Source organism: Sesamum indicum, linkage group LG2 (genome assembly GCF_026168435.1).
Source record: "Sesamum indicum cultivar Baizhima isolate 11 linkage group LG2, ASM2616843v1, whole genome shotgun sequence".
Lineage (NCBI taxonomy): Eukaryota > Viridiplantae > Streptophyta > Magnoliopsida > Lamiales > Pedaliaceae > Sesamum > Sesamum indicum.
The window spans coordinates 15,287,224-15,310,029 of NC_142658.1; the positions used below are offsets into that span (position 1 = coordinate 15,287,224).

At 33.5% G+C, this 22,806-nt stretch overlaps 3 protein-coding genes across 7 annotated transcripts; all 3 read left to right on the top strand.

Moving 5' to 3' along the window:
* Window positions 1-509: 509 nt before the first annotated feature.
* On the top strand, window positions 510-3,689 carry LOC105155909 (tropinone reductase 1). The gene is made up of 5 exons (XM_011071893.3): window positions 510-666; window positions 966-1,173; window positions 2,157-2,373; window positions 2,945-3,051; window positions 3,193-3,689. The coding sequence occupies exons 1-5, from the start codon at window positions 578-580 to the stop codon at window positions 3,370-3,372; spliced, it is 801 nt and encodes a 266-aa protein (XP_011070195.1). The 5' UTR covers window positions 510-577; the 3' UTR covers window positions 3,373-3,689.
* A 4,395-nt stretch (window positions 3,690-8,084) lies between these two features.
* On the top strand, window positions 8,085-14,489 carry LOC105155752 (phosphatidylinositol N-acetylglucosaminyltransferase subunit A). 5 transcript variants are annotated; one of them, XM_011071688.3, is made up of 12 exons: window positions 8,086-8,171; window positions 8,252-8,298; window positions 8,478-8,514; window positions 8,646-8,891; window positions 9,672-9,814; window positions 9,995-10,567; window positions 10,884-11,038; window positions 11,871-11,961; window positions 12,122-12,238; window positions 12,932-13,035; window positions 13,956-14,046; window positions 14,143-14,489. In XM_011071688.3, exons 5-12 carry the CDS (start codon window positions 9,695-9,697, stop codon window positions 14,233-14,235), a joined length of 1,344 nt encoding a protein of 447 aa, XP_011069990.1. In that variant the 5' UTR covers window positions 8,086-8,171; window positions 8,252-8,298; window positions 8,478-8,514; window positions 8,646-8,891; window positions 9,672-9,694; the 3' UTR covers window positions 14,236-14,489. The 5 variants fall into 5 exon arrangements, with proteins under 5 accessions (XP_020554028.1, XP_011069990.1, XP_011069987.1 ...); XM_020698369.2 differs by lacking the exon at window positions 8,646-8,891 and having other exon boundaries at window positions 8,085-8,171; XM_011071685.3 differs by having other exon boundaries at window positions 8,167-8,298.
* A 3,766-nt stretch (window positions 14,490-18,255) lies between these two features.
* LOC105155753 (protein DETOXIFICATION 24) lies at window positions 18,256-21,548 on the top strand. The gene is made up of 9 exons (XM_020691419.2): window positions 18,256-18,438; window positions 18,650-18,898; window positions 19,313-19,854; window positions 19,949-20,035; window positions 20,120-20,176; window positions 20,275-20,513; window positions 20,710-20,828; window positions 20,996-21,082; window positions 21,181-21,548. The coding sequence occupies exons 2-9, from the start codon at window positions 18,653-18,655 to the stop codon at window positions 21,259-21,261; spliced, it is 1,458 nt and encodes a 485-aa protein (XP_020547078.1). The 5' UTR covers window positions 18,256-18,438; window positions 18,650-18,652; the 3' UTR covers window positions 21,262-21,548.
* Window positions 21,549-22,806: the final 1,258 nt, after the last annotated feature.

A 22,806-nucleotide genomic window follows, 5' to 3' on the forward strand; every position in this document is an offset into this window, starting at 1 on the left:
TTCACTTTGGTGAGTTAAAATGTAGGTCAAGCTAACGACATTATGGCTATCAATACGTTATACTTTAAGCCTGATTTTCAAGAATCAAATTGCGATAGAAATTGTTCTGCGAAAAGCCATTCAGAAATTATCCAACTTGATCACTGCAAACCCACTAACACACTAGAAGTTAAGTTCAATTTCCGCTCCCAACCAAAGGAATTTAATCATTCTGAATGTCCGTTTTATCAAGACTCATTGATATATCACTTTACGTGATCATTTATAAAAAAACCCACAAAACAAACTAGAAATTACGTCCGTTCTGGACTTCCAATTAAGAAAATTTAACTGCAACGGAATATGTTTATTGAGACATCATCGTCCAACATTTAACACAACAACCTATCAATACACTAAAACCAAACACATTTTGTAATGCATCAAATATTAACATATAATACACAGAACTAGTGATTTGACTACCGCTGTGCTGACCCTATTCATAAACCCATAAATTGGCCCCTATAAATAAATGCCCCAGACATACCTATTTACCTGTCTCTGAGAGTTGCATTTTTGGCTTAACGAAGAGGCAATGGAAAGGCAGAAAGAGGTGAGCAGAGATGAGAAATGGTCACTTAAGGGTATGACTGCTCTTGTAACTGGTGGCACTAGAGGCATCGGGTCAGTCTCTCTACGCATTTCCATTCATATATCCACTTTCAATTATAATGTCTCCTCATAATTACTTGTAATAAAAATTGGGAATTATTTTTCCGTTGCCTCTCATCTGTTTACGTCAGAATATTACAAAGATACACTTATTTTGTTCTTTATGTCTTTAGTTGACGAACGTGGATATAACATATACATTTACGCTCGTCCCAAATATCGATCTCATAATATTTCATGAAATGTTTGAGGGGGAATTGGTTACTGATCATCATAATTATAAATGTTTGTCGGAAAAATGTTGTGTTTAGGCATGCCATAGTGGAGGAACTGGGAGGATTTGGAGCCAGAATCCATACTTGTTCAAGAAACCAGACAGAGCTGAATGAAAGAATACAAGAGTGGAAAGGGAAGGGGTTTGAAGTGAGTGGGTCAGTGTGTGATTTGTCTTCAAGAACACAGAGGGAGGAGCTCATGCACACTGTGGCTTCACTTTTTGATGCCAAGCTTAATATTCTTGTAAGTGATCATACTCCTATAATTACACTGCCTTCCCTTGAAATTTGATGCAAGTACACGTATACTTTTATAGTTCAGAAAATTACATCTAATATTCCTGACGTTTGATTCTATCTAACAAATGGACCCCTTTGTTAGTTAAAATTCACTGAATTTGTTCATTTTAACAAAAAAATTGAATGAAAATCTGGATTTACCCCCGGTTAGCTTATTGACCTATTGCATGTCTAATAAATCTTTTCAAACCAAACTACTTTTATATATCTTTGTGCGGTAATGCACGAGGTGATATATCTTCACCCTTATATTGGTATTTTAGTTAAAAAAAGATTTATTTGATTTGCAATAAGTGAGTAAATGAGTCAATCGGGGCTACATATGGATTTTTCTTCAATTTTTTTCTTTTGCTAATATTAGCAAATTTGACAAACTTTGACCAATGGAAAGGGTTTATCTGTCACACAAAAACAAACTTGTAGATGTAATTTTTCAAACTACGAAAAATCTACATATAGTTATACCATACCTCAGAAGAAGCCAGCGTAATTATTCCTGACACTAAAGATAAATGGGTGGAGGAATGGTTCGTCCTTCGTTACAATTTTATCTTGATATGTATAAATTAAATTATCGACTAATCTGAATTATGTCATGATGTATATATTGTCAAATACTATTATAAAAAAAGAGAAGTAATCATTTTTTTAAAAGATTCAACTGCCCTTAATGAAACCAAAAAAAGAAAAACTACAACAAGAATAGGACTTCATCGTTCGATCAACAAAAACGACAATTTGGAGAAAAGCATCAAAAAATCAGGCAAGATACTTCTGGCCGACCTAATTCATAAGATCGATACTATCAAAAGGTAACGTTAAAAAAAATAATATATCGATCCATATTCTGCTTACGTATTTAGTATTATTATTCTTGAAAATTCAAGCATTTTTTTATAACAATTTTCATGGTAATTTTCCAAATAGGTGAACAATGCTGCCATAAGCATAATGAAGAGAGCAATTGAACACACGGAGCAAGACTTTTGGCACATAATGAGCACCAATTTGGAGTCCCCTTATCATCTCTGCCAAATTGCATATCCTCTGCTGAAAGCTTCTGGCAAGGGCAATATCGTCTTTATCTCCTCCGTTGCCGGCAAAATGGCTCTTCCCGGCCTCGCTATTTACTCGGCTTCTAAAGGTAAGTAAACCGTTTTTTTTTTTTTTTTTCTTTTTTCTCTTTTAAATTTATTTTTTTCAATTTATCACGAGTGTGAAAAGACAAGAAACCCTTCAGTATATTTTTTTTTGGGTAAATTACGAAATTATACGTTCTCGTTACTTAAAAAATTACAAATATCCTTTGAAATTAATGGACGTCTAATAAATACCCTTCTATAATGGGTTATCACAAGAAGATATTTGTTAGACGACCGATAATTCTAAGAGAGTATTTGTAATTTTTCGAACAATAAGGGAGTAACTGTAATTATGACAAATCTCATTAGAGCCCGTTGTAATTTATCCTAATTTTTTAGGCCACATATAGATTGAAAGTTTTAAGGAAATAATTTCAAATGGCTTCATACTAGAAGAATTTGAAATTCGAGTTCAGAATAAAAGTTAAAAATTTGAAAATTCTTTTTAATATGAAATCATCCGAAACAAATAAAAAAAATTTATTATTAAAAATCTGAAATTTCTATTTTCAAATTCATCAGTGCAAACACAGCGCTATTACATTCTTATTGACATGACCGGCATATGTGCAGGTGCCATCAATCAATTGACAAAGAATTTGGCGTGCGAATGGGCGAAAGATAACATTAGAGTTAATACTGTGGCGCCTTTTGCCGTCAAAACCACAATTATAAATCCCGTAATATATATTTTTCTCCGCTTTAAGCTTTCGTACTTTGATATATTAAATATTATAAATATTAATCATTAAAATTTATAATATAATTATAATCGATACATCGAATTCTTTCCATCTGAATTTGTTGTGGTGTTTGTGCAGGAGAATGTTGACAAGTCCATTCAAATCATGTATGCGCCCTTACTAGCAAGAACACCAATCCGAGCAATAGCAGAAGCTGATGAAATTTCACCATTGACAGCTTTCCTCTGCCTTCCTGCTGCTTCCCATATCACTGGCCAAGTTATCTATGTTGATGGAGGCTTCACATCCACTGGCTGAATCTTCCCAATACCTAATTCAAATCAGATCTAATCGAGTCAAATCAATTATATAGTAAATGTGATATATTTGTAATGTGATTGGTTATTTTTCTTGAATTGTACATCAATCACGATAAGTGTATTACACTTGTCATATAATTGGTTTAGGTCTGACCAAACCTGATCTGGTCAGAAATTCCTGTTACGATATTTTCGATATTAGTTTATTTTAATTTTAATGTATACTTCAATTTTAAATCATTAATTGTATTTAAGTTGATATTTTAGTACATCAAAATAAAAATTTTAAGAGGGATTAATTTCTCCCCTTATCCATCCTCAAGGCCAATAGTTTACTAATAAGTTTGAATTTTATATACATAATATTTATATATAGAAAAATGTAAATAAGAAAAATAGAATATCGATTTGTCATCAAATGTTTAGATTAGAAGAGAATTTATTATTTAAATTATTTAGAAAACCTCTTTATTTAAAATATATTATATCCCAAACTACTCATGTTATTTTTGTAAATAGATTAATTAGTAGGAGCATTTATCGAGAATTTTTTGCTGGAGATGCTATCCCAACCTTATCCTTATATATTCGGAGATTAATTGTGCGAGTATTTTGATTATGTGAAATACATCAATTCATATGGGGTTTCATTGTGTCGTCATGGATTTGGACGATAAGATGGCATAGACTACTTTAAAATGGTAAGGGAGAAAGTGGAAAAATTTAGTTCGAGTTGGATATAATTAGGGTCGAAACACTCGCATATCAATATATTATATTTATCTAGTGATTAATGTATAATTTAAATATAATAATTAATTTTATACAACATGTAATTATACTCGTCATTATGTCGAGAGACAAAGCTTAGATAGGGGCGGCAATTGAAATTGGATTCGGCGGAATCTACCCTAGACTCCCTCATTTGGGTCCAAAAAATTGAAAGTGGGGTGAGTCCAAGTTCCTTAAAGATCCACCTCAAACCCGCAAAAGGTATAATATATATATATATATATATATATATATATATTAATGTTTTTTTTTTATTTTTCTTTACTTATAAGATTGTCTTCTTAACCCCAAATTAGAATACCTTAAGGTTTAGACATTAACAAAATATTATATTATTTTATTTATTTATTGTTAGTTAGTTGTTCATCAGTTGATAGATTAAAATTATATCATAATACTTGACAATAAGGAAGATGAAGGAGCTGTTAACGTGTAATTCTTATGAATTATTTGGATTGTTTCGTTAAGAATAAGTTCATTTGTACTTGAGAATTTATCTTTTGAATTTGAATATTTTATGAACAATTTTATTTTATAATTGATCAGTTGATTTTTTCTCTCTTTTTTGTAGAACAAATAAAAATAAAATAATTAAGAGTATTGGGTCAGACCCACCTCAATGGATTTTGTACCGGGATGGGACAGATCCTAAATCCTTTTTGAAGTTGCTTGCCGGATCCTAGGTCTACCCAAATCCGCCCCTTTACCACCTCTAGCCTTAGGTAGTCTATGGTAACAACATGGAGCCCGATTGGTCGATCTCGGGGCAAACTTTTAGGTAACTCGTCCAATAAGGCCCACTGCATTCTACGGGTATGGGTTGTTGAGGAGCATAATGTTCATAAATCAAACAAGTCGATCCATCGAGATTTTGGGCTAACTCGATCCGTTAAGGCATACTTGTTCTTTTGGTTTTTCGGTACAACAAGAATTGACTTGAAAGGCAAAGAACAAACAAAGGAAAAGGATTTAACTTTTAGATTATTTGGAGCAATAATTTCAAGCATCTTTGTAGTTGCTTCGGATACTGTTTTTACCATTTGGATCGATCCGATAGCCAGTCCTTTGTCCCTTTATGACCAGAGTGCGCTCTAGTTGAATTGCAAAAGTTGATGATTAGGGGCACAACATTGTCCGAGCATTTATACAAGCTGGTCGGTGTAAAATTAGAGGAAGAGCTTGAAAACTTGCTTCGATTGCCACGGCAGACCCGCAAAATGGGTTTATCCTGTTGTAACTGGCATAACTTGATGCTAATTTGTAACAACAAATAAATGAAAGGTTGTCTTTGTCACACATAGGAATATGATAGAAAAAGGTTGGGTATTGATCTGTATATAAGGTGTATGTTGGGGTTAGTGTTTTTACACTCAAGTTTGTCCTGCATTGAAAGTTTATTATAAAAACAAACTCTTTATATTAAGTTCAATGTTCACATTGTTTTTGAAGTGTTATGGAGAGTAGAACGAGCATGGGGTTGTCCCACATGCACGCTGCCACCTGATGGGCGTGGGAGCGGGTGTGGATGTCTCAGTCTCATGAGGTATCTTTCTTTTTACAATAGAATAGAATTAAATCTGGACAGACCATTTTTTACCATTTTGCCTAAATGTCTAGATTTAATATTGTGTTTATGGCTATTGAATGGTGATGCTTATATAAAAGCTGCTGCACCTTCATCTTGAATACACAACACTGGAACAGAATCATTCTCTCTTTTATCCTCGAGCTTTCCTTCTCGTCCACTTTGAGCTCTTGTTTTTTAAGGTTTACGAGTGTTTTTTGAGGTATTCTTCGGTATAGTACAATACAGATAGAGATGAACCATCTTATCTTGAAAGAAGTTGCGTAGTACCTGGTGTACTTTGAACGGGACGTATAGTTTCTTCAAGACAAGCAGGATTTTTTCAGCAATTCAGTTACTTCGCAGTTTCTTTTGGCCTAAGAGTTATTACGATATAACTCTTATTGTAAGTTCTCTTTTTAAATTTATCGTAAAACAACATATCTAACTATTATCTCTATTATTTTATTTCAACATGGGTGTTTGTGTTTTCGTTTAAAAAACAGTTAATATTTGATTGTTATTTTCAAAATGATACTACAAATTGGTGTTGATTAAACACACATTTTTTCCAACATATCCGACCCGCAAAAGTCTTCCCTCTAGTCTCTTCTGCAGCCCCATCAGCCAGGAGATCTCAAACCAATGAGTTGTTGTTGTACCCTGTGCTGCAAATGTTATTCCTTCTTGTTTTTTTCACCTATAATAGGTTGTATTTGGTTTTTTCTATGTTCACTCTGTAAGGAAGAAGGGTGAGTTTGGTTTGAGAGGCATATGGGATGATATTCTACAACTTGGAGGTTGTTTGCGTGAGTTTATAAACACTTCAAAAGATCTGTAATGAGTTTATTAGATGTTGAATTTTTTTTGAAATTCTTTGAGGAAAAAGATTAAAAAATAAGATGTGAAAAGAATATAAAAAATTTGTGCTAATTTTTTTTTTTGTCAAAGTCTCTAAAAATAAGACGTTATAATGTTAAACTGTTCTTTTATTTTTAAAAAGAAAGAAATTCTTAATTTATTTTTTGTTTTTATGTAAGTAACATATACATACTATGGACTTTTTTTCTTGGTCGGATCGTCTTTTGGGCCATTGCAGGAGAAGCAAAGACAATACCTAGTTGTTTTTTCGGTGTTTGTTATTTATGTTTGATGAGAAACAATCAACAGTTTATGAGTTAGCCGTTCATGTAATAACAGAATTCTGATTGATTATTATCATTCTGTACATATTGTATTGCGTGCTGATAAAAATTTTCATTCATCATTATTCCTCAATGATACTACTAAATTGTGTATAAACACTAAAATCACTAGGTGAAGAGAACCATGTAGAAAACATTTTGATAGGGTGCAAATAGTCTTTATTAAGACATTATTCATGTCCAGTATATGTGAGCGGTCAATAGTCAATAAACTGGAAATCGCTTTTCAGCTTTTAGTTTTAAACTTTTAAGGTGTTTTGGATGCCGACTTCTACTTTTAGATATGTTATAAAAAGCACTTTTTAGTGAAAATTCAGCTTCTGTTTAGATTATTTTACCTTTATTATAGTAATTTTAATTCGATTTTACCCTTTTTAATTTATTAAAAATTGCTCTTCTGAAGTTGATGTTAGAATTTTTAAATAATTTAAATAATCTATAGCTAGTAAAATTTATAATTTTACATATTTAATATTTAAGAGTTTTTATATTATCTGATATTATTCCTATATCCTAAAGAAATATAAATTAAATCATTATTATTAATTAAAAAATATATTTTTGATAACTATGCTATTTTATTGACTGTGTATAAATAAACAGTGTTATTATGTAATGGGAGCATAAGTGAATTAAGCATCTAATTATCTATTAGCATTCAATATTTTAATAATATGAATAAAAAATGTTTCTAAAAAAATAAATATGAGTTATACTAACTGAAATAAAATTTATTATCTTCTTTAGAGAAAATAATTATTATTATCAAAGTTAAGCATAAATATTAAATACAGGTGGGACAAAGTGGTATTTAGTTAATTAATCTTATTTTAAAAATATATTTTTTTTCAAAACACTATTTAATTTAACTTTTATTTATTTTTTTATATAAATACTATATATTTTTTATTTTGCCACAATTCATATAAATGAACTCTAATTAAATTAAATTGTCCACCCATACTTTTTAGACGTTAAAACTACACATAATCGCCCAAAATACTGTCATAAAGCAATTTAGGTTAGGGATTGGAAGGGTCAATAAGACAACAACATGGGTCTCACTTGACATTTTGGGATCTTCAGGGGTTGATTTGTAATTTATTCTATCTTATTATATTTGATTTTCTTCCCATATTCTAAAATTTCCCCCAATTCCCAAATTTTTATTGTAACTTAACCCCACACATATCTCTGTTTCTTTCTCCCTGAGGCGTACACATTGCATTGTATATTGTACGTATATTAGGAACCCACTTCGTATCTTGCATTAGTTTTCGTTCTTTTTGAATACCTTTTCTTGTATTTCGTTTCAGGGTTTTCTTCAAAGAAGCCTCTGAATGGGAAGTGTTTCAAGTGGAGGGTAAGATTTCATTTTTTTTTTTTTTCGTCCTAAATTCAAGAAAGAGAGAAAAGACCAGCAATTGCCCTCTTCTTGCTATTATTAATGGTTTTCGTTGGCTTTTGCGATCAAGAATTTAGTTTTGTTTCTTGTTTTAAATGGGTTTTAGTGTTCAAATTTTCAATGCTGTTTCTTGACAGACTTCTCTTGAGGTGGGCGTCAAGTAGTTAATTCGAGGTAAAGAATTCCTTCTTATAGCTGTATAAGTGTGTATTTAAGAAAACATGTATCTGTATGTACGAGGGATATAACCAAGTGATTCAACAAGATTGCTTCAGTCATTGTTTTGAGACCATTTTCATTGATAGGAAAATGGTGAGTCAATTAGTTCACAAGTTGCTAGGTGCATTATGAGATCTTAAAGCTCAATGGAAGGTGGGTTTGGGTTGGAGGTAATAGGCGCAAAAAAAGTAATTGAGGGAGGTGGTGGCTGGGAACTTGTTGTCAAAGCATGATGGAAGAACGATGAATGAAGGAAAAGAATGGAGGGGAGAGGAACTGTGTTGAAGGAAAGAGAAAATTGAAAGAATGGAGAAGGTAGAAGAGAAAAAGAGGTAAGTGAAAGTAAGGAGAAATTGAACTATGAATTGAGTTTTTGTATTTCTCAATTCATCAAGCTTTATTCTTCATTTATTTCGTACTTTGATATGATTTTTGAATATGGAAGGACATATAGTGAAGGACAATAGTACCAAGTAGAAATTTTTATTGTTCTACTTTTTGTGCAAAAACCCTGCAAAGGTAGCAGTAATTGTAATTTCCTTTAGTGTGAAATTGAGTCAATGCGATCACTCCATGTTGCTGTTATTTGGTTGTTTGTGTCTTCTGTGTAATTTCCTCTCTGCAGGTCAGCTTCTGTCCTTTACACTCTTCTTTCTTGGAAGTCCCTTTGTCTTTGTAACTCAATCTGCTGCATTTTGCTGCTGAATTTTCTTATCTCAACACTCGAAATCTGCTCGAATCACCATAATTTTAGAATGAGCATGGATAGAGTTCTTGAGGTTGTGTGCAATGGTATTCCTCTCAACCGGCTGGGGCTAATTATATTCTAATAGTTCTCTCCAAATGCATTGTTCATCTCCTAAGACCACCTATAGGAAATTGTATCAGATGAAGATGCCCCTCTTAGCCCAGTAACCTGATTAACTGAGAATAAAAGTAAGCAACTTAGGCTGTTAAGCATATGCGCATAGGCTGATGTACATTAGATCTGATAAGTAGCCTATTATAATGTTTATATTCTTTTGTTTTCCTTTTTAGGCATCTGAGCTTTTGTGCTTTTTATCAATCTTTTTACTACATGAGGTTTGAAACATGATCCTGTATGGTTGTAGGCATATGTGACCTGATATAAAAAATGAGTCAACAAGGAAAGCATAGAATACTAATGGTGTCCGACTTTTTCTACCCCAATTTTGGTGGAGTAGAGAATCACATTTATTATCTGTCGCAGTGCTTGATAAAGCTTGGCCACAAGGTTTGTTAATTCACATTATTTTCGATTGTCATTTTCCCTTTTTGTCTATCAACTCCTCAAATTTGTTGCTTGTGACAGAAGTCAAATTAGGAGTTCTGTCAAAGCCCCCTTACCCATTAGTTTCATGTTCTAAAAGGAAGTATTACAAACAGAATAAATGTGACTACTGCTGTCTGCCAGGTGGTTGTTATGACCCATGCTTATAAAAATCGTTCAGGAGTGCGGTACATGACTGGTGGATTGAAAGTATATTATGTTCCATGGAAACCGTTTCTTATGCAGAACACATTGCCTACATTTTACGCAACACTCCCAATCGTAAGAACAATTTTGATCCGAGAAAGGATATCAATAGTGCATGGACACCAAGCCTTTTCAACTCTATGTCACGAAGCTCTAATGCACGCTCGCACAATGGGATACAAAGTTGTATTTACCGATCATTCCCTTTATGGTTTTGCTGACGTGGGGAGCATTCATATGAACAAGGTTTTGCAATTTACTCTAGCAGATGTGAGCCAGGCTATATGTGTTTCTCACACGAGTAAGGAAAATACAGTTTTGAGGTCTGGACTGCCACCTGAAAGGGTTTTTGTTATTCCAAATGCTGTTGACACGGCTATGTTCAAGCCTCCTCCAAACCGACTCAGCAGTGACGAAATTGTTATTGTTGTGATAAGTCGGTTGGTTTACCGGAAAGGGGCAGATCTGCTTGTTGAAGTCATCCCTGAAGTATGCAGATTGCATCCAAATGTGAGTGGTTTTTTGCTGTTTAGCCTATTTCTTGATTTTTTAATGAGAATACTTGGCGTCGTTCTTCATGTTTGTTATATAATACCTGTGAGAAGTAGACCTGGCTTTAAAAAGTGGTGTAACTCTTCGATATTGAACACCTTCTACCATTCCTGTTTCTATAAATATCGGTAATAAGCTTCCTCACTGAAAGGTGTAAACTTCTTCATCCCCTCTTTTCCCCAGCCCCAGATCATTGTCTATATAGGCAAATGTGTGCGCCCTGTCTAGGCATGTCACTCTTTTATTGTTTTTCTCATGCCAATGCATTTTTAAGGTACGTTTCATTGTTGGTGGAGATGGACCTAAACGAGTGAGGTTGGAAGAGATGAGGGAGAAGCACTCTCTTCAAGATCGGGTAGATATGTTGGGTGCTGTTCCACATGCTCAAGTACAGTCAGTTTTGGTGAATGGACATATCTTCCTAAACAGGTCTATTACTTTTTCCTATTGTTAGTTTGATTAAGATAATGCAAATATCTATCCTTTTCCTGTCTGTTTTCTACTTGTGGAGAAACCATATATAATTATTTGCAAGTGTTAATACAGAAATTCTTTTATCACCTTATACTTGGTTTGACTGTCTCTAGAGGGAATGAAGAAGTGAATTGAGATTTGAGTATATCAACCATTTGGCCCGAACTATTTGTTTATAATTTAGCAGCCATTAGAAATACGTGGATATAAAATCAACAGAAGTAGTCCTTTAGACATTCTAAATATCTTGGTAGCGAAATATGATATCGTGGTATCTTTTCCGGGACTGTGTGTGATATCCTAAGAAGGTCTTCCGGGAATTTTCAGGACTTTTGGATGGTTGACGTTAAAGATGACAGAGTAGGGTAACTGCTGGTGGTTTTGGCAATTTGAAGAGCTATTTGGAGGTCTAGGAAGTGAGCAAGCATCTAGATTAGAGGAAAATCAATAGAAAAAGAAGACATTATGCTCTCAACTAGAGTTCACATCTCTGCGCCTAGAATTGCTACTTGCTGATTTAGGGAATAAAGCTGTCGCCCCCTAAAAGTACCATTTCTCACCAACTGAGACTTGCCTTTGTCAGCCACACTACAGCATTATTTAGGACTACAAGTAAATATTAATTGTGATCAAAATTCTCGTTTCTGTGTAAATAAATGTCTGCTTGGTTTGCATATCCATTAAACGTTGCATCTGACTCGAGGGGTAAAGATTATAATGACCTGTTTTTGCCTCTATATAATGGGCCACTGGTTTTCTTTACCTGATTTGCGTCCATTCTTGACAGTTCCTTAACAGAAGCATTTTGTATAGCCATATTGGAAGCTGCTAGTTGTGGACTATTGACTGTCAGTACACGCGTGGGTGGTGTCCCAGAGGCATGTACGACATTTTCACTTTGCTTGGCTAATTTGATAGCATCTGCCTATCGTGCTATTATTGAGTAGGGATGAGATTCCTAGTATTGCTGGCTTCAACATTTCTAGAAATGTGGATTATATTCAAGTTTCTGACAATTTTTTCACCTTCGTCGGATAGGTTCTTCCAGATGATATGGTTGTTCTTGCAGAGCCAGATCCTACTGACATGGTAATGGCAATCACCAAGGCAATAGACTTGCTTCCCCAGATTGATCCACAAGCAATGCACAATCGTGTGAGTTCTCTGACACATGAAAAGGAAATTACATTTTTATGATTGATGATAGAATCGTTTTATATGCTTCTGTGGCCTGGGATGCCCCTTGATGGAGGAATCAGTGCTGCATCACTGGAGTTACTAGTGATGCATTCCAACTCCAGCTCCATTTTAATTCCTTGTTTGTCTCTATAAATAAAATCAACATCCTTCATATTAAATTTACAAGCTCCAACCATCAGAAATCCTTAAGCTAGATGCAAGATGTTTGATCTTAAGGCTGTCTTCATATACTGACATTTGTATCCTGTGTTAGACATAATGAGGATTCAAGAATTTACTAAAAGTCTAAAAGCTTGGGAAAATTGAACATAGCGAGATGTTGCAAACCCATTATTTTGGGGGATAACAACTGTATCATATTGGACCTTCTACTTTTCAGGGTTATAATTATGTTTAGGGTATGCTCTTAAAGGATTAAAATTACCTTTCTTATTGATTGCCATGTATTTAACTTGAGACTGACATCTGATCAAGAACATGTTAGCTCCATGATGTCCAGTTTGCAAGAACATTATTATGTACATACTCTGCTATTAACCAACCTAAGCTGCAAAAGCTTGAGCCATGTTTTTATATGGGCATAGTTCCTGAATATATGCTTATCAAATAAATATAACCTTATTGACTTTGCTGAATCATTCTTGGCAGATGAAGAAACTCTATAGTTGGCATGATGTTGCCAAAAGGACAGAGATCGTATATGACCGGGCTTTCAGATGTTCCAATCAGAATCTCTTAGAACGTCTACCGAGGTATGCCTATAAAGACTTACAAACTACCAGTCATATTTAAAAAAGACTCAACTTTGCAGATAAATCAAGCATGTTCATGCATTTTCTTGAAGGGTTAAATGCAATTTACCTCCCTATGATATGTGAAATGAATGAGCAAATACCCCCTTGTGAAAAAAGAATTAGCAAATTACCCCCCCGTGTTAAAAAAATGAATTTTAGATAGGGGAGTAATTTGCTTCATTTTCCAAAACACAGGGGGTAATTTGCTATTTTATTTTTCATAGAAGTTTTTTTTTGGCTCATTTCTCATATCATAGGGGGTGAATTGCATTTTTCCCTTTCTTGAAATGTATGTACGTATATGATGAAAGATGAGACAAAGTCTTAAGCAGTCATTGCAGAAAGGAATGTATGCATTGTTCAAATCCTTTTTGTTGATACCCATGCTTGATACTTGATTTTATCAATGTAGTTCATGAACAGCTTTTTGGAGGCCCTTGAGCAAATCCTCCCAGCTTCTACTTAACATTCCCGTAGATTCCACAATAAAAAATGAATTGTTTCTATACACTGGTTAATTTTTTTCTTACTTTGAAAATTTAATTTCTTCCACGATAAATCACAATTCAGAGAATCGAAATGCTATCCACTTTGATACTACTACTCATGTCGAATTGTGGTGTTATAAATTATTACATTATATAAAGTAAGAGTTAGTTTACGAAATGATATAAAATGCTCATTTCCAATTCAAATTTCTCATGGTTGGGTGGTTTGGTTGATTCTTAGCTTATAGTTATAGAGGTTGACTATTTGCTTATTACTTTAAGCAGCTTCATTGTTTCATTATTAAACTTTAGAATATTACGTATGCGCAATGCATGATGGCTTATTAGCTGTGATGGTTATAGCTAATGCTAACGTCGAACCATTTCTAGGTACCTCTCTTGTGGGGCTTGGGCTGGCAAACTCTTTTGCATGGTCATGATCATTAATTTTTTGTTCTGGGGTTTCTTGCAACTGTGGCAGGTATTCATTTCTTGCAACCTCATTCCTACAACTTCAATACTCGCTTCTTACGACTTACTCATCTAACTTAAAACAATTATTCTCAACTCTTAAAAGCCTGATAAGGACATTGAGGTCGTGCCTGATATTGATCTCACTAGCTCTCAAAGTGGAGAACACATATACGGTCCCTGTGCGAATGATTGTTAGAAATCGTTGCTCGCCTAAACAGTCAGGTTTATTAGTCTGGAGAAGATCGACATCCTTTTTTAGCCATACATCGTCACTTTTTACATTTTTAATCCCGGATAATTTGTATTTATATAGTGCGGAGGGGTGGCTGGTCCCCTTCTATTCTATCGCTTGCTGTTTGATTTGGTTCCGTCTGTCTGTCGTAAGAAAGTAGTTACGACAAGTACTGATTGTTGTATGAATTTCATCAAAAAAGTATTTTTTTTTATCTAGATTGATTTTTAATTTACTCAAAGAATATAACTAAATTTATCCTAATTTATATATATATATATATATATATATATACAAATTGTCAGTATCCTTAGGACGACAGGAAAAATTTAAAAATGATCACTAAGGGTAAATTAAACCTACCCATAATTTAAAATTCTGTCAAAATTTCAACATTAGTAGGTGTATTCCTGCCCCAATCATGTTGCCCAAGTTAGCTCTACTTTCTCTCATAATTGTCATGTGAAAGTGATATCGAACACATGAATCATATTATCTAGGGGTGGCAACAGGATGGATTTGGGTGCACCCTAGACTCGTCCCGTCAATTCCGGGAAGGACTTGGGACCCGCTCCAAACAAAATTCAGCAGGTCTAATTTGATAGATTCAGTTATTTTAATTTTTTTCATTTATTTTTATGTATATAAAAGAAAATTTAAAATATCAATTATAAATAAAATTGTTCGTAGCCTAATTCAAATATTCAAGTTCAAAAAATAAATTCTCAAGTAGAAATGAATTATTTTTTAAGACAATCCATATAATTTATAACAATTATACATTACTTAACTTCTTTATTTTTGTTCTTAAGTATTGTGGGATAATTTTTTAATTTATCAATTGTTGAATAAATATCTAATAATAAATAAATAAAATAATATAAAATTTTGTTAGTATTTATTCTATTAAAAATAAAATAATATATATTAAATAATTAAATTGTGGTGGGTCTTTAAAAACCCAGAACCCCGTGGCCCTCCCGGTTGTATTTGGAGCCGAACCCGAGTCCAGTTGCCACCCCTTATTTGATCTATAGAAAAATCGAAGTTTTCTGACCCATAATTACTTCCCCAATGAATGCGTTTGTGGCACGAAAGTGGACTGTGTCCCCTTGCTACATTGGATCGCACGACAGCCTTAATAATCATAAATACCATATTCAATCATTTTTCACTGAAAAGATGGGCAGTGATTTGTCATCTCTAGAAATGGCAAAAGGGTGCGACCGGGATATATTACTCATCCCTGCAAACATAATATATTTAAATTGGACTAAGATTCGCGCTTTGATTAATTTGATTTGATGACTCGTAATCTGAACTGTTGATTATCCTATACTTGGTAATTCAAGATCACGCTATGTGGATTTTATATATGTATGAACATTTGGTTCTATAAATGTCCTATAATTATTTTCGGTTATGGTATATTATTTATTACTTTCATACCAAATTTTATAAATTTTTCTTTCGATCTTATGAACTAACTTAAATGTTGGAGGGTCTTTATTGGAAATTATCCCGAATACCGATCTGAACTACCCTCGGATCAGGGTGGATCGACGTGTTATAAAAATTTAGTGTAAAATAGATCGATATTTTCTAAAATTAAATCTAACTACACAAAATTTATTATAAATGAATTGTATTATTATAATGCTATCAGTTTTATAAAATACGATACTATGTTAATTTGCCAATTCTGATCAATTATTTATTATCTTCAATTTAATTTGACAAAAGATGTAATAAATTTTCAAATCATGCACAAATATCGAGTGTGCCTGTCTCAACCATTAATATAAATTTATTTTTCTTAATTCAATTATAATAAAAAATAATTATAGTGCTTAATAATTTTTTTTTTAATTCCACACACTCATCCAACATGTCCAATTGATAATATTATAGGAAAAAAGCAGCATGATCCCACATATATGATATAGCCTAAGTCAAAATTAAAGTTGGCCATGGACTTTGAATAAAATAAATTAATAATCCCTGCAGGCTCATCACATGTTTGTGTTTTTAAGTGTAAGTAACAACTACCAAAGCTCTTTAATTAATTACTGTCATTTAAAAAAAAAAAAGAATAATTACACTTTCCTCTTATAAAATTTAGTGATTATACGTTGATCTGTATTTTTTTTCTTTTCTACATATTATCATAAATATCATGTTCAATCATTTTTCAGTTATAAGTTCTACGCACAAGTTGATAGAAAAGACACTATATTACTCAACCCCGCAAACATAAAATATTTAAATAGGATCAAGATTCGCGCATTTTTTTATTGGGTTTGATCCGGCTAGATTGGCCTAATCTGGTGACTTTGAACCAGGATCATTGATCATTCAGTATTTGAGAGCTTAAATTCAATCTACGTGGATTTCTACCCATATGGATATCTGGTTATATAAATACCCTGCGATTATTTTGGGTAATGGTATGTTGTTTATTACTTTCACATCGAATTTATAATCTCTCCTTCTGATTTTACGAACTGATTTAAGTATCGAAAGATCTCTATCGGGGACTATCTAACAAGCATAACGATCTCTTTCTTTTTCAGGTTTCCAAACACCCAATTTGGACTATCCTCGAGACATCTCAACACGCGACTCAGATTAGAGTGGATCATCGTGTTATAAAAAATTAGATTAAATTGGATTGATATATTTTAAAATTAAGCCTACTTACACAAAAATTTATTATTAATGAATTGTATTATTATAATGCTATCAGTTCTAAAAATTATAATTTTTCGTTACGTAATTTTAAGTTGTTGGGTTCCAATTTTCTTTACCACGTGATTTCTAGATTAAATAATTTGGGTGGCGAAAGATTCTAATCGATGAAAATACCCTTAACTATATTTATTTATTCATAAAATATCTATAGTACTATCTTATTTTATCAGTTTTGATAAATTATTTATGTTATCTTCATTTAATTTGACAAAAAATATAATAAATCTTCAAATCATGCATAAATATCGAGTATGCATGTCTCGATTCTTAATATAAATTTATTTCTTGATATGCCTCGATATTTATGCATGATTTGAATATGCCTCGATTAATAATACACAATAAAAAAGTAATTTTTTGTTGAATTTAGCTAAAACATGTGGTGGGAGCACAATCCCCGATATACCTAATAGAAAAAAGCAGCATGATCCTACATACATAATAGATTAAGAAATTACATCTAATATCCCTAAAAATATTATATTCGTCTAATAAATAGATCCCTCTATTATTTAAAATTTTTTGAATTTACTGATATTAGCAGAAAAAAAAAACAAAAATTTGTATTTTAACCTTGATTGACTTATTCCTAACTTGTTGCAGGTCAAACTACTCTTATACATTTTCATGCACTAATGCATGTGAGGTATATCTTCACTCTTATAAGGGTAGTTTGGTTCGAAAAAAAAGACTTGTTTGATCTGCAATAAGTGAGTACTAAGTCAATCGGGAATAAATATAAATTCTAATTCATTTTTTTTGCTAAAATTAACAAATACGATGAATCTTGACCAATGGAGGAATCTATTTGTTATATGAAAACAAACATCACGCGTATTAAATATAATTTTCCAAATCACATGGGGCTCATGTAAAATTACACTAAATTTTAAAGAAAGGTGGTGTAATTATCCCTTATAATAATTACGTTACGAGGCCCGATCTGATTACATATAAACTCCATAAGAACTAAAAAAATTAAAACTCGTACCCTATTATTTGCTAACAAATATATCCAGCTGTTGACGATATTAATAGAGTTTGTTGAATTAAGCATAAAATCGAATAAAATCCAATCTTACCCTTGAGTTGTCGAATTCAACTGTTTGATAATTGCATAAACCCCCCTTAAAGCCTGAGTTAAATGCAGATACACGACCCCATTAAAGTTAATTTTCAAGATTACATGTAACTTTAATAATATTTGTTATCAGGGAACAAATCATTTTAATATTTTACAACACTGTCAACATCATAATCTCAGTAAAATGATAAATTTAAGGATTTGTGTATGCAACAGCTCAGGGAAAATCAAAGTTGATCATGGATTCTTAGGTATAAGTTTTCTTGTTCATCCCTTGTAGCTGCTGATCTCCTGTTTCATCAACCTTCTCTCCAGTCATCATCAATTCTCTGGTAAAACACTTGGCTTTCTCTTTTCTCTCATTCACATTAATTATAATCTTGCTTGCAGAATGATATGAAATGTCAGTCAAATAGTACTAAACTTGAAGGAGAAAACTAAACTTGAAAAGATCAGCTTCTTATTGATCAGGTTAGCTTTTTGAGTTAAAGAAAGCTGTGTTTGTAGTGTTAGCTTGTTGACCCTCGATGGATGGTTTTGTAGGGCATGGATAACAGCATGCAAGAGAGACTGCTAAGCACTGCAGCGGAGGAAAAAAGTGACTTGAAGGGAAGGATTTGGGAAGAATCTAAGAAAATATGGAGGGTTGCATTGCCAGGTGTTATTGCAAGGGTGGCTTCATTTGGAACGATAGTCGTGACTCAGTCGTTTGTTGGACATATAAGCTCACTGGATCTTGCTGCATACGCCCTCGTTCAGACCATAAGTGAGCGTTTCGTGGATGGAATAGTGGTGAGTGTGTGTTGTATATGTATCCCTTTATCTCATACTTGTGTGATCTGAATTTAAGTTATAGGTATTCAAGTTCAAACTCATTTAAGCGTGTGTCTACGCAGTTTTGCTGCTTCTACGCATTGCATATAACATAAATCCAGAGTGCACACAAGAAACACTTACATGTGTATTAACATAATAAGCAATCGTAAATATTCTGCTTGAGCTATTATGTTAGCTGCTAGAAGTTGCGTTAAACATTTCGTGTTAACATACATTTTTGTTCAGAGGTGGAAAGATTTGGATAAGTGATGTTGAAGTAACCTATCATCTGTATTCTGTAGTCTCTTTTTCAATTGCTTTTTTGTTGAATGTCTGATTAACTCTCCAAGATTTATCCTTTCCATGGTGCATTTACTTGTTGTCATGCAGATTGGAATGTCGAGTGCAACGGAAACTCTCTGTGGCCAAGCCTATGGAGCAAAACAGTACCACATGATGGGTATTTTCCTGCAACGATCATGGTTGGTTGATCTAGCCACAGTAACAGTCTTACTTCCCATTTTCATCTTTGGAACACCGATCTTTGATCTACTCGGGGAGAAACACGACATCGCTGAATCCGCAGGACGCGTTTCTCTGTGGTTCATTCTATATGTCTACAGTATTGCTTTCTCCATGACAATCCAAATGTATCTGCAAGCACAGCAGAAAAACATGGTCATCGCGTGGCTATCAGCTATGCAGTTTATCGTCCACATTCCCTTGTCTTGGCTTTTTGTCTATATTCTGGGTTGGGGGACTAATGGAGCAATGGCTGCACTATCCATATCTTCATGGCTTTTGGTTTGTGGAGAGTTTGTGTACATTTTCGGGGGTTGGTGCACTGACTCATGGAAAGGCTTCTCTTTTGCCGCCTTCAAGGACATATTTCCTGTAGTGAAACTCTCAATATCGTCTGGTCTTATGGTCTGGTAATTCTCTATCTTTACATTATCCAAACTTTTTCATCACACGAAAGAAGAACAGATTCGACTATGCTTTTTTGTTTGCTGTCGTCTTTGATAGCTTGGAGTTATGGTACTATGCCATTCTGGTCTTACTGGCTGGATACATGAAAAATGCAGAGGCTTCCATATCCGCCTTCTCTATATGGTAACTCATCCTTCAACACATTGTCTTAATTGGTGTTTTCCTCTATTTGGAGGATGTCTTCTGATTAACCGTAAAACTTTTCAGCCTCAATGTCCTTGCTTGGATATTCATGATCATTATTGGCATCATGGGGTCTGCAACGTAAGTGTTTGCTCGTTTAAATCAGAGTACACGCATCAATTTGAGATATTCTTTCTTTCAAATTGGATAAATCTGTTGCTGTTTTCATTTTTGAACAGGGTACGAGTAGCAAATGAGCTAGGCAAAGGAGATGCTAAGGCTACAAAGTTCTCAATCAAAGTACTAATAAGCACATCAGTTATGATAGGGCTGTTGTTCTGGATTCTTTGCTTGGTATTTGGGAACAAACTTGGATACTTGTTCACGAACGAAGAGGAAGTGGCGCAGACCGTGTCGGACCTCTCTCTTCTCCTCGCTTTCTCAGTTTTGCTCAGCAGCATATACCCTGTGCTCTCAGGTTCATCAATCTTATGTTCTTCCATTACATGATTTTTTTAGCATTATATACAATGATTCAAGTAGAAAAACCTCTTTGAACTCTTCTGAGGTTTAATCTTTTCTCTGCTTACTCATTGTATAGTTCAGTGTACGTTATGCCATAACGCATCGGTTCTTACATTTACCTGTATACGTCTGCATTTGTTTACTATCAGGCGTGGCGGTGGGAGCAGGGCTGCAGACGAAAGCCGCGATTATTAACCTTGTATGCTTCTATGTAATTGGACTACCAATTGGAGCAGTTCTTGGATATGTATTTCAACTTCAAGTGAAGGTGACACATCTATATCCCTATACAACTCAAATCTTTAAATAGCAGCAGTCCAAACATAATGTTTTGACTATAGACTCGTCATGAGAGCAATTGTTGTCGTACAAACTAATAATACGTATATAAGATGGTTGCGTTACGTTATCTCAAGTTGGTATTGGACTTCACAGGGAATATGGCTAGGAATGATCAGTGGAGTTGTTGCTGAAACACTTGCACTTAGCTTCATGATATGGAGAACAAACTGGGATGAAGAGGTCTGTAATATGCATCATTTCTAGTCCGAAACATGGGGATTAAGTCATTATATTCAACTATTTCTCACAATATTGTTTGATTCACTCATCATTTGTAGGTATCGATAACTTTAGCACGACTCAAACGATGGTACCTGGAATCCTCAAAGGACAATAAGACTAGTCCCATTCATTCTTGACTTGAAATAACATCGCCTTTTGCATCTGTGAATGTGAGGGTTATTGAGTGATTGGAAATGCATTGCGAACAACTTAGCAGGAAAAAAAAAAAAGAATTGAATAAGCTAAGATTAAATACTTGCACATTGTTGTTGGATGGTGGTTGGCTAGTTGCAGCTCTTTGTTCAGGTTGTGGACGCATCTAAATCAGTACTATTTGATTAAGTTACAGGTGGAATATTATGAATGAAACCAAAGGAAAAGTACTATACATCTACTTACGTGAAATGGTGAATTGAATTTTGTAGACCTTGGTGGCATAGAAGTTGGCCTTTGCATTGATATTGTAGGTTGAGTAAAGGATGTCCTTCTTAAACTTTGAAAAACTCCTTGCATCTATATGATATGATAATTGATGTTGTAGGTTGAGTAAATGATGGCTTTTCATATGTTTTTCAAGATATGATAATTGTAACAAATCTACCTCATTTGTCCTTGATTGTGAAGCTTGAGTTGATGCTGTGAACTGAGATGCTTGTTGGATCTGTAGGAAATGAATTTCCATCAGATTTAGGTGCATAATGAAAGTATTATTTACATGAATACATACCTCATGAAGGGAAAATAATTGCTCAATTTGTGACTATGAAAGCTGCACAAGATAGATGTCAGTTTAAATCAATTCCCAATTGTCAAAATTCATATTGAAGATTGTGGAAAAGTACCACATCTAAAGGAAACAATGACTCAAACTGTGAAAATGGGGTATGACTATTAGGAGCAGGAATCTGCATAATATATATTTAATTTGGGGGAAATGGAAGAAGGGGTTGAAGTTATAAGAGAGCCCGTCCATCTTTTTTGTTTTTTTTTTTTTAATTTTGATGACGTGGATAAGAAATCTACGTCATCGCCTCTTTTTTTTTATTTTGTTATTTCAACATCGTCGCCACGTCGTTGCCACGTGAGCAGTTTTCAGCCAGTAAAAAAGAAATCCCTAATTTAAAAAGTCACGTGAAGGCCATGTGACTTTTTTCGATGACTGAGGCAAATTTTCGACCAAATGTGTACTAAAATTGAGTTTTTTTAAGTTATAAAGGACTAAAATGGAACCCTAGTAAGTTACGGGACTAAAATGAGAATTGCCTGAAATTAGGGGACTAAATTTCCTTTAATCCATAGTATACTATTAATTTATTTATTTTTTAATACAAAATAAAGAGAAAGATTATTCACTAAAATTATAGAAGTAGTCTTTTTTTTTTAATGTATTTTTCTCATAACAAGTAGAAATATTTGATATTTACTTTCCATTCAATCATACTAATAAACTTGAAGGGAAAAATGTTATTCCTTGTGTTTGGATTTGTGTTTAAGGCTTTGCTTGGTTTTATGTTTTCGCTTTTTCCAAAACAAGATAAAACACACTCAATATTTGGTTTATATTTTTACAACTTATCTGTGTGTTTTTTATTTTTTAATTTTTTATATATATACACTTATATATAATATAAAAGAGACATAATTTGACAATAAACAGTTATTTTTATTTTCAAAAAATACAA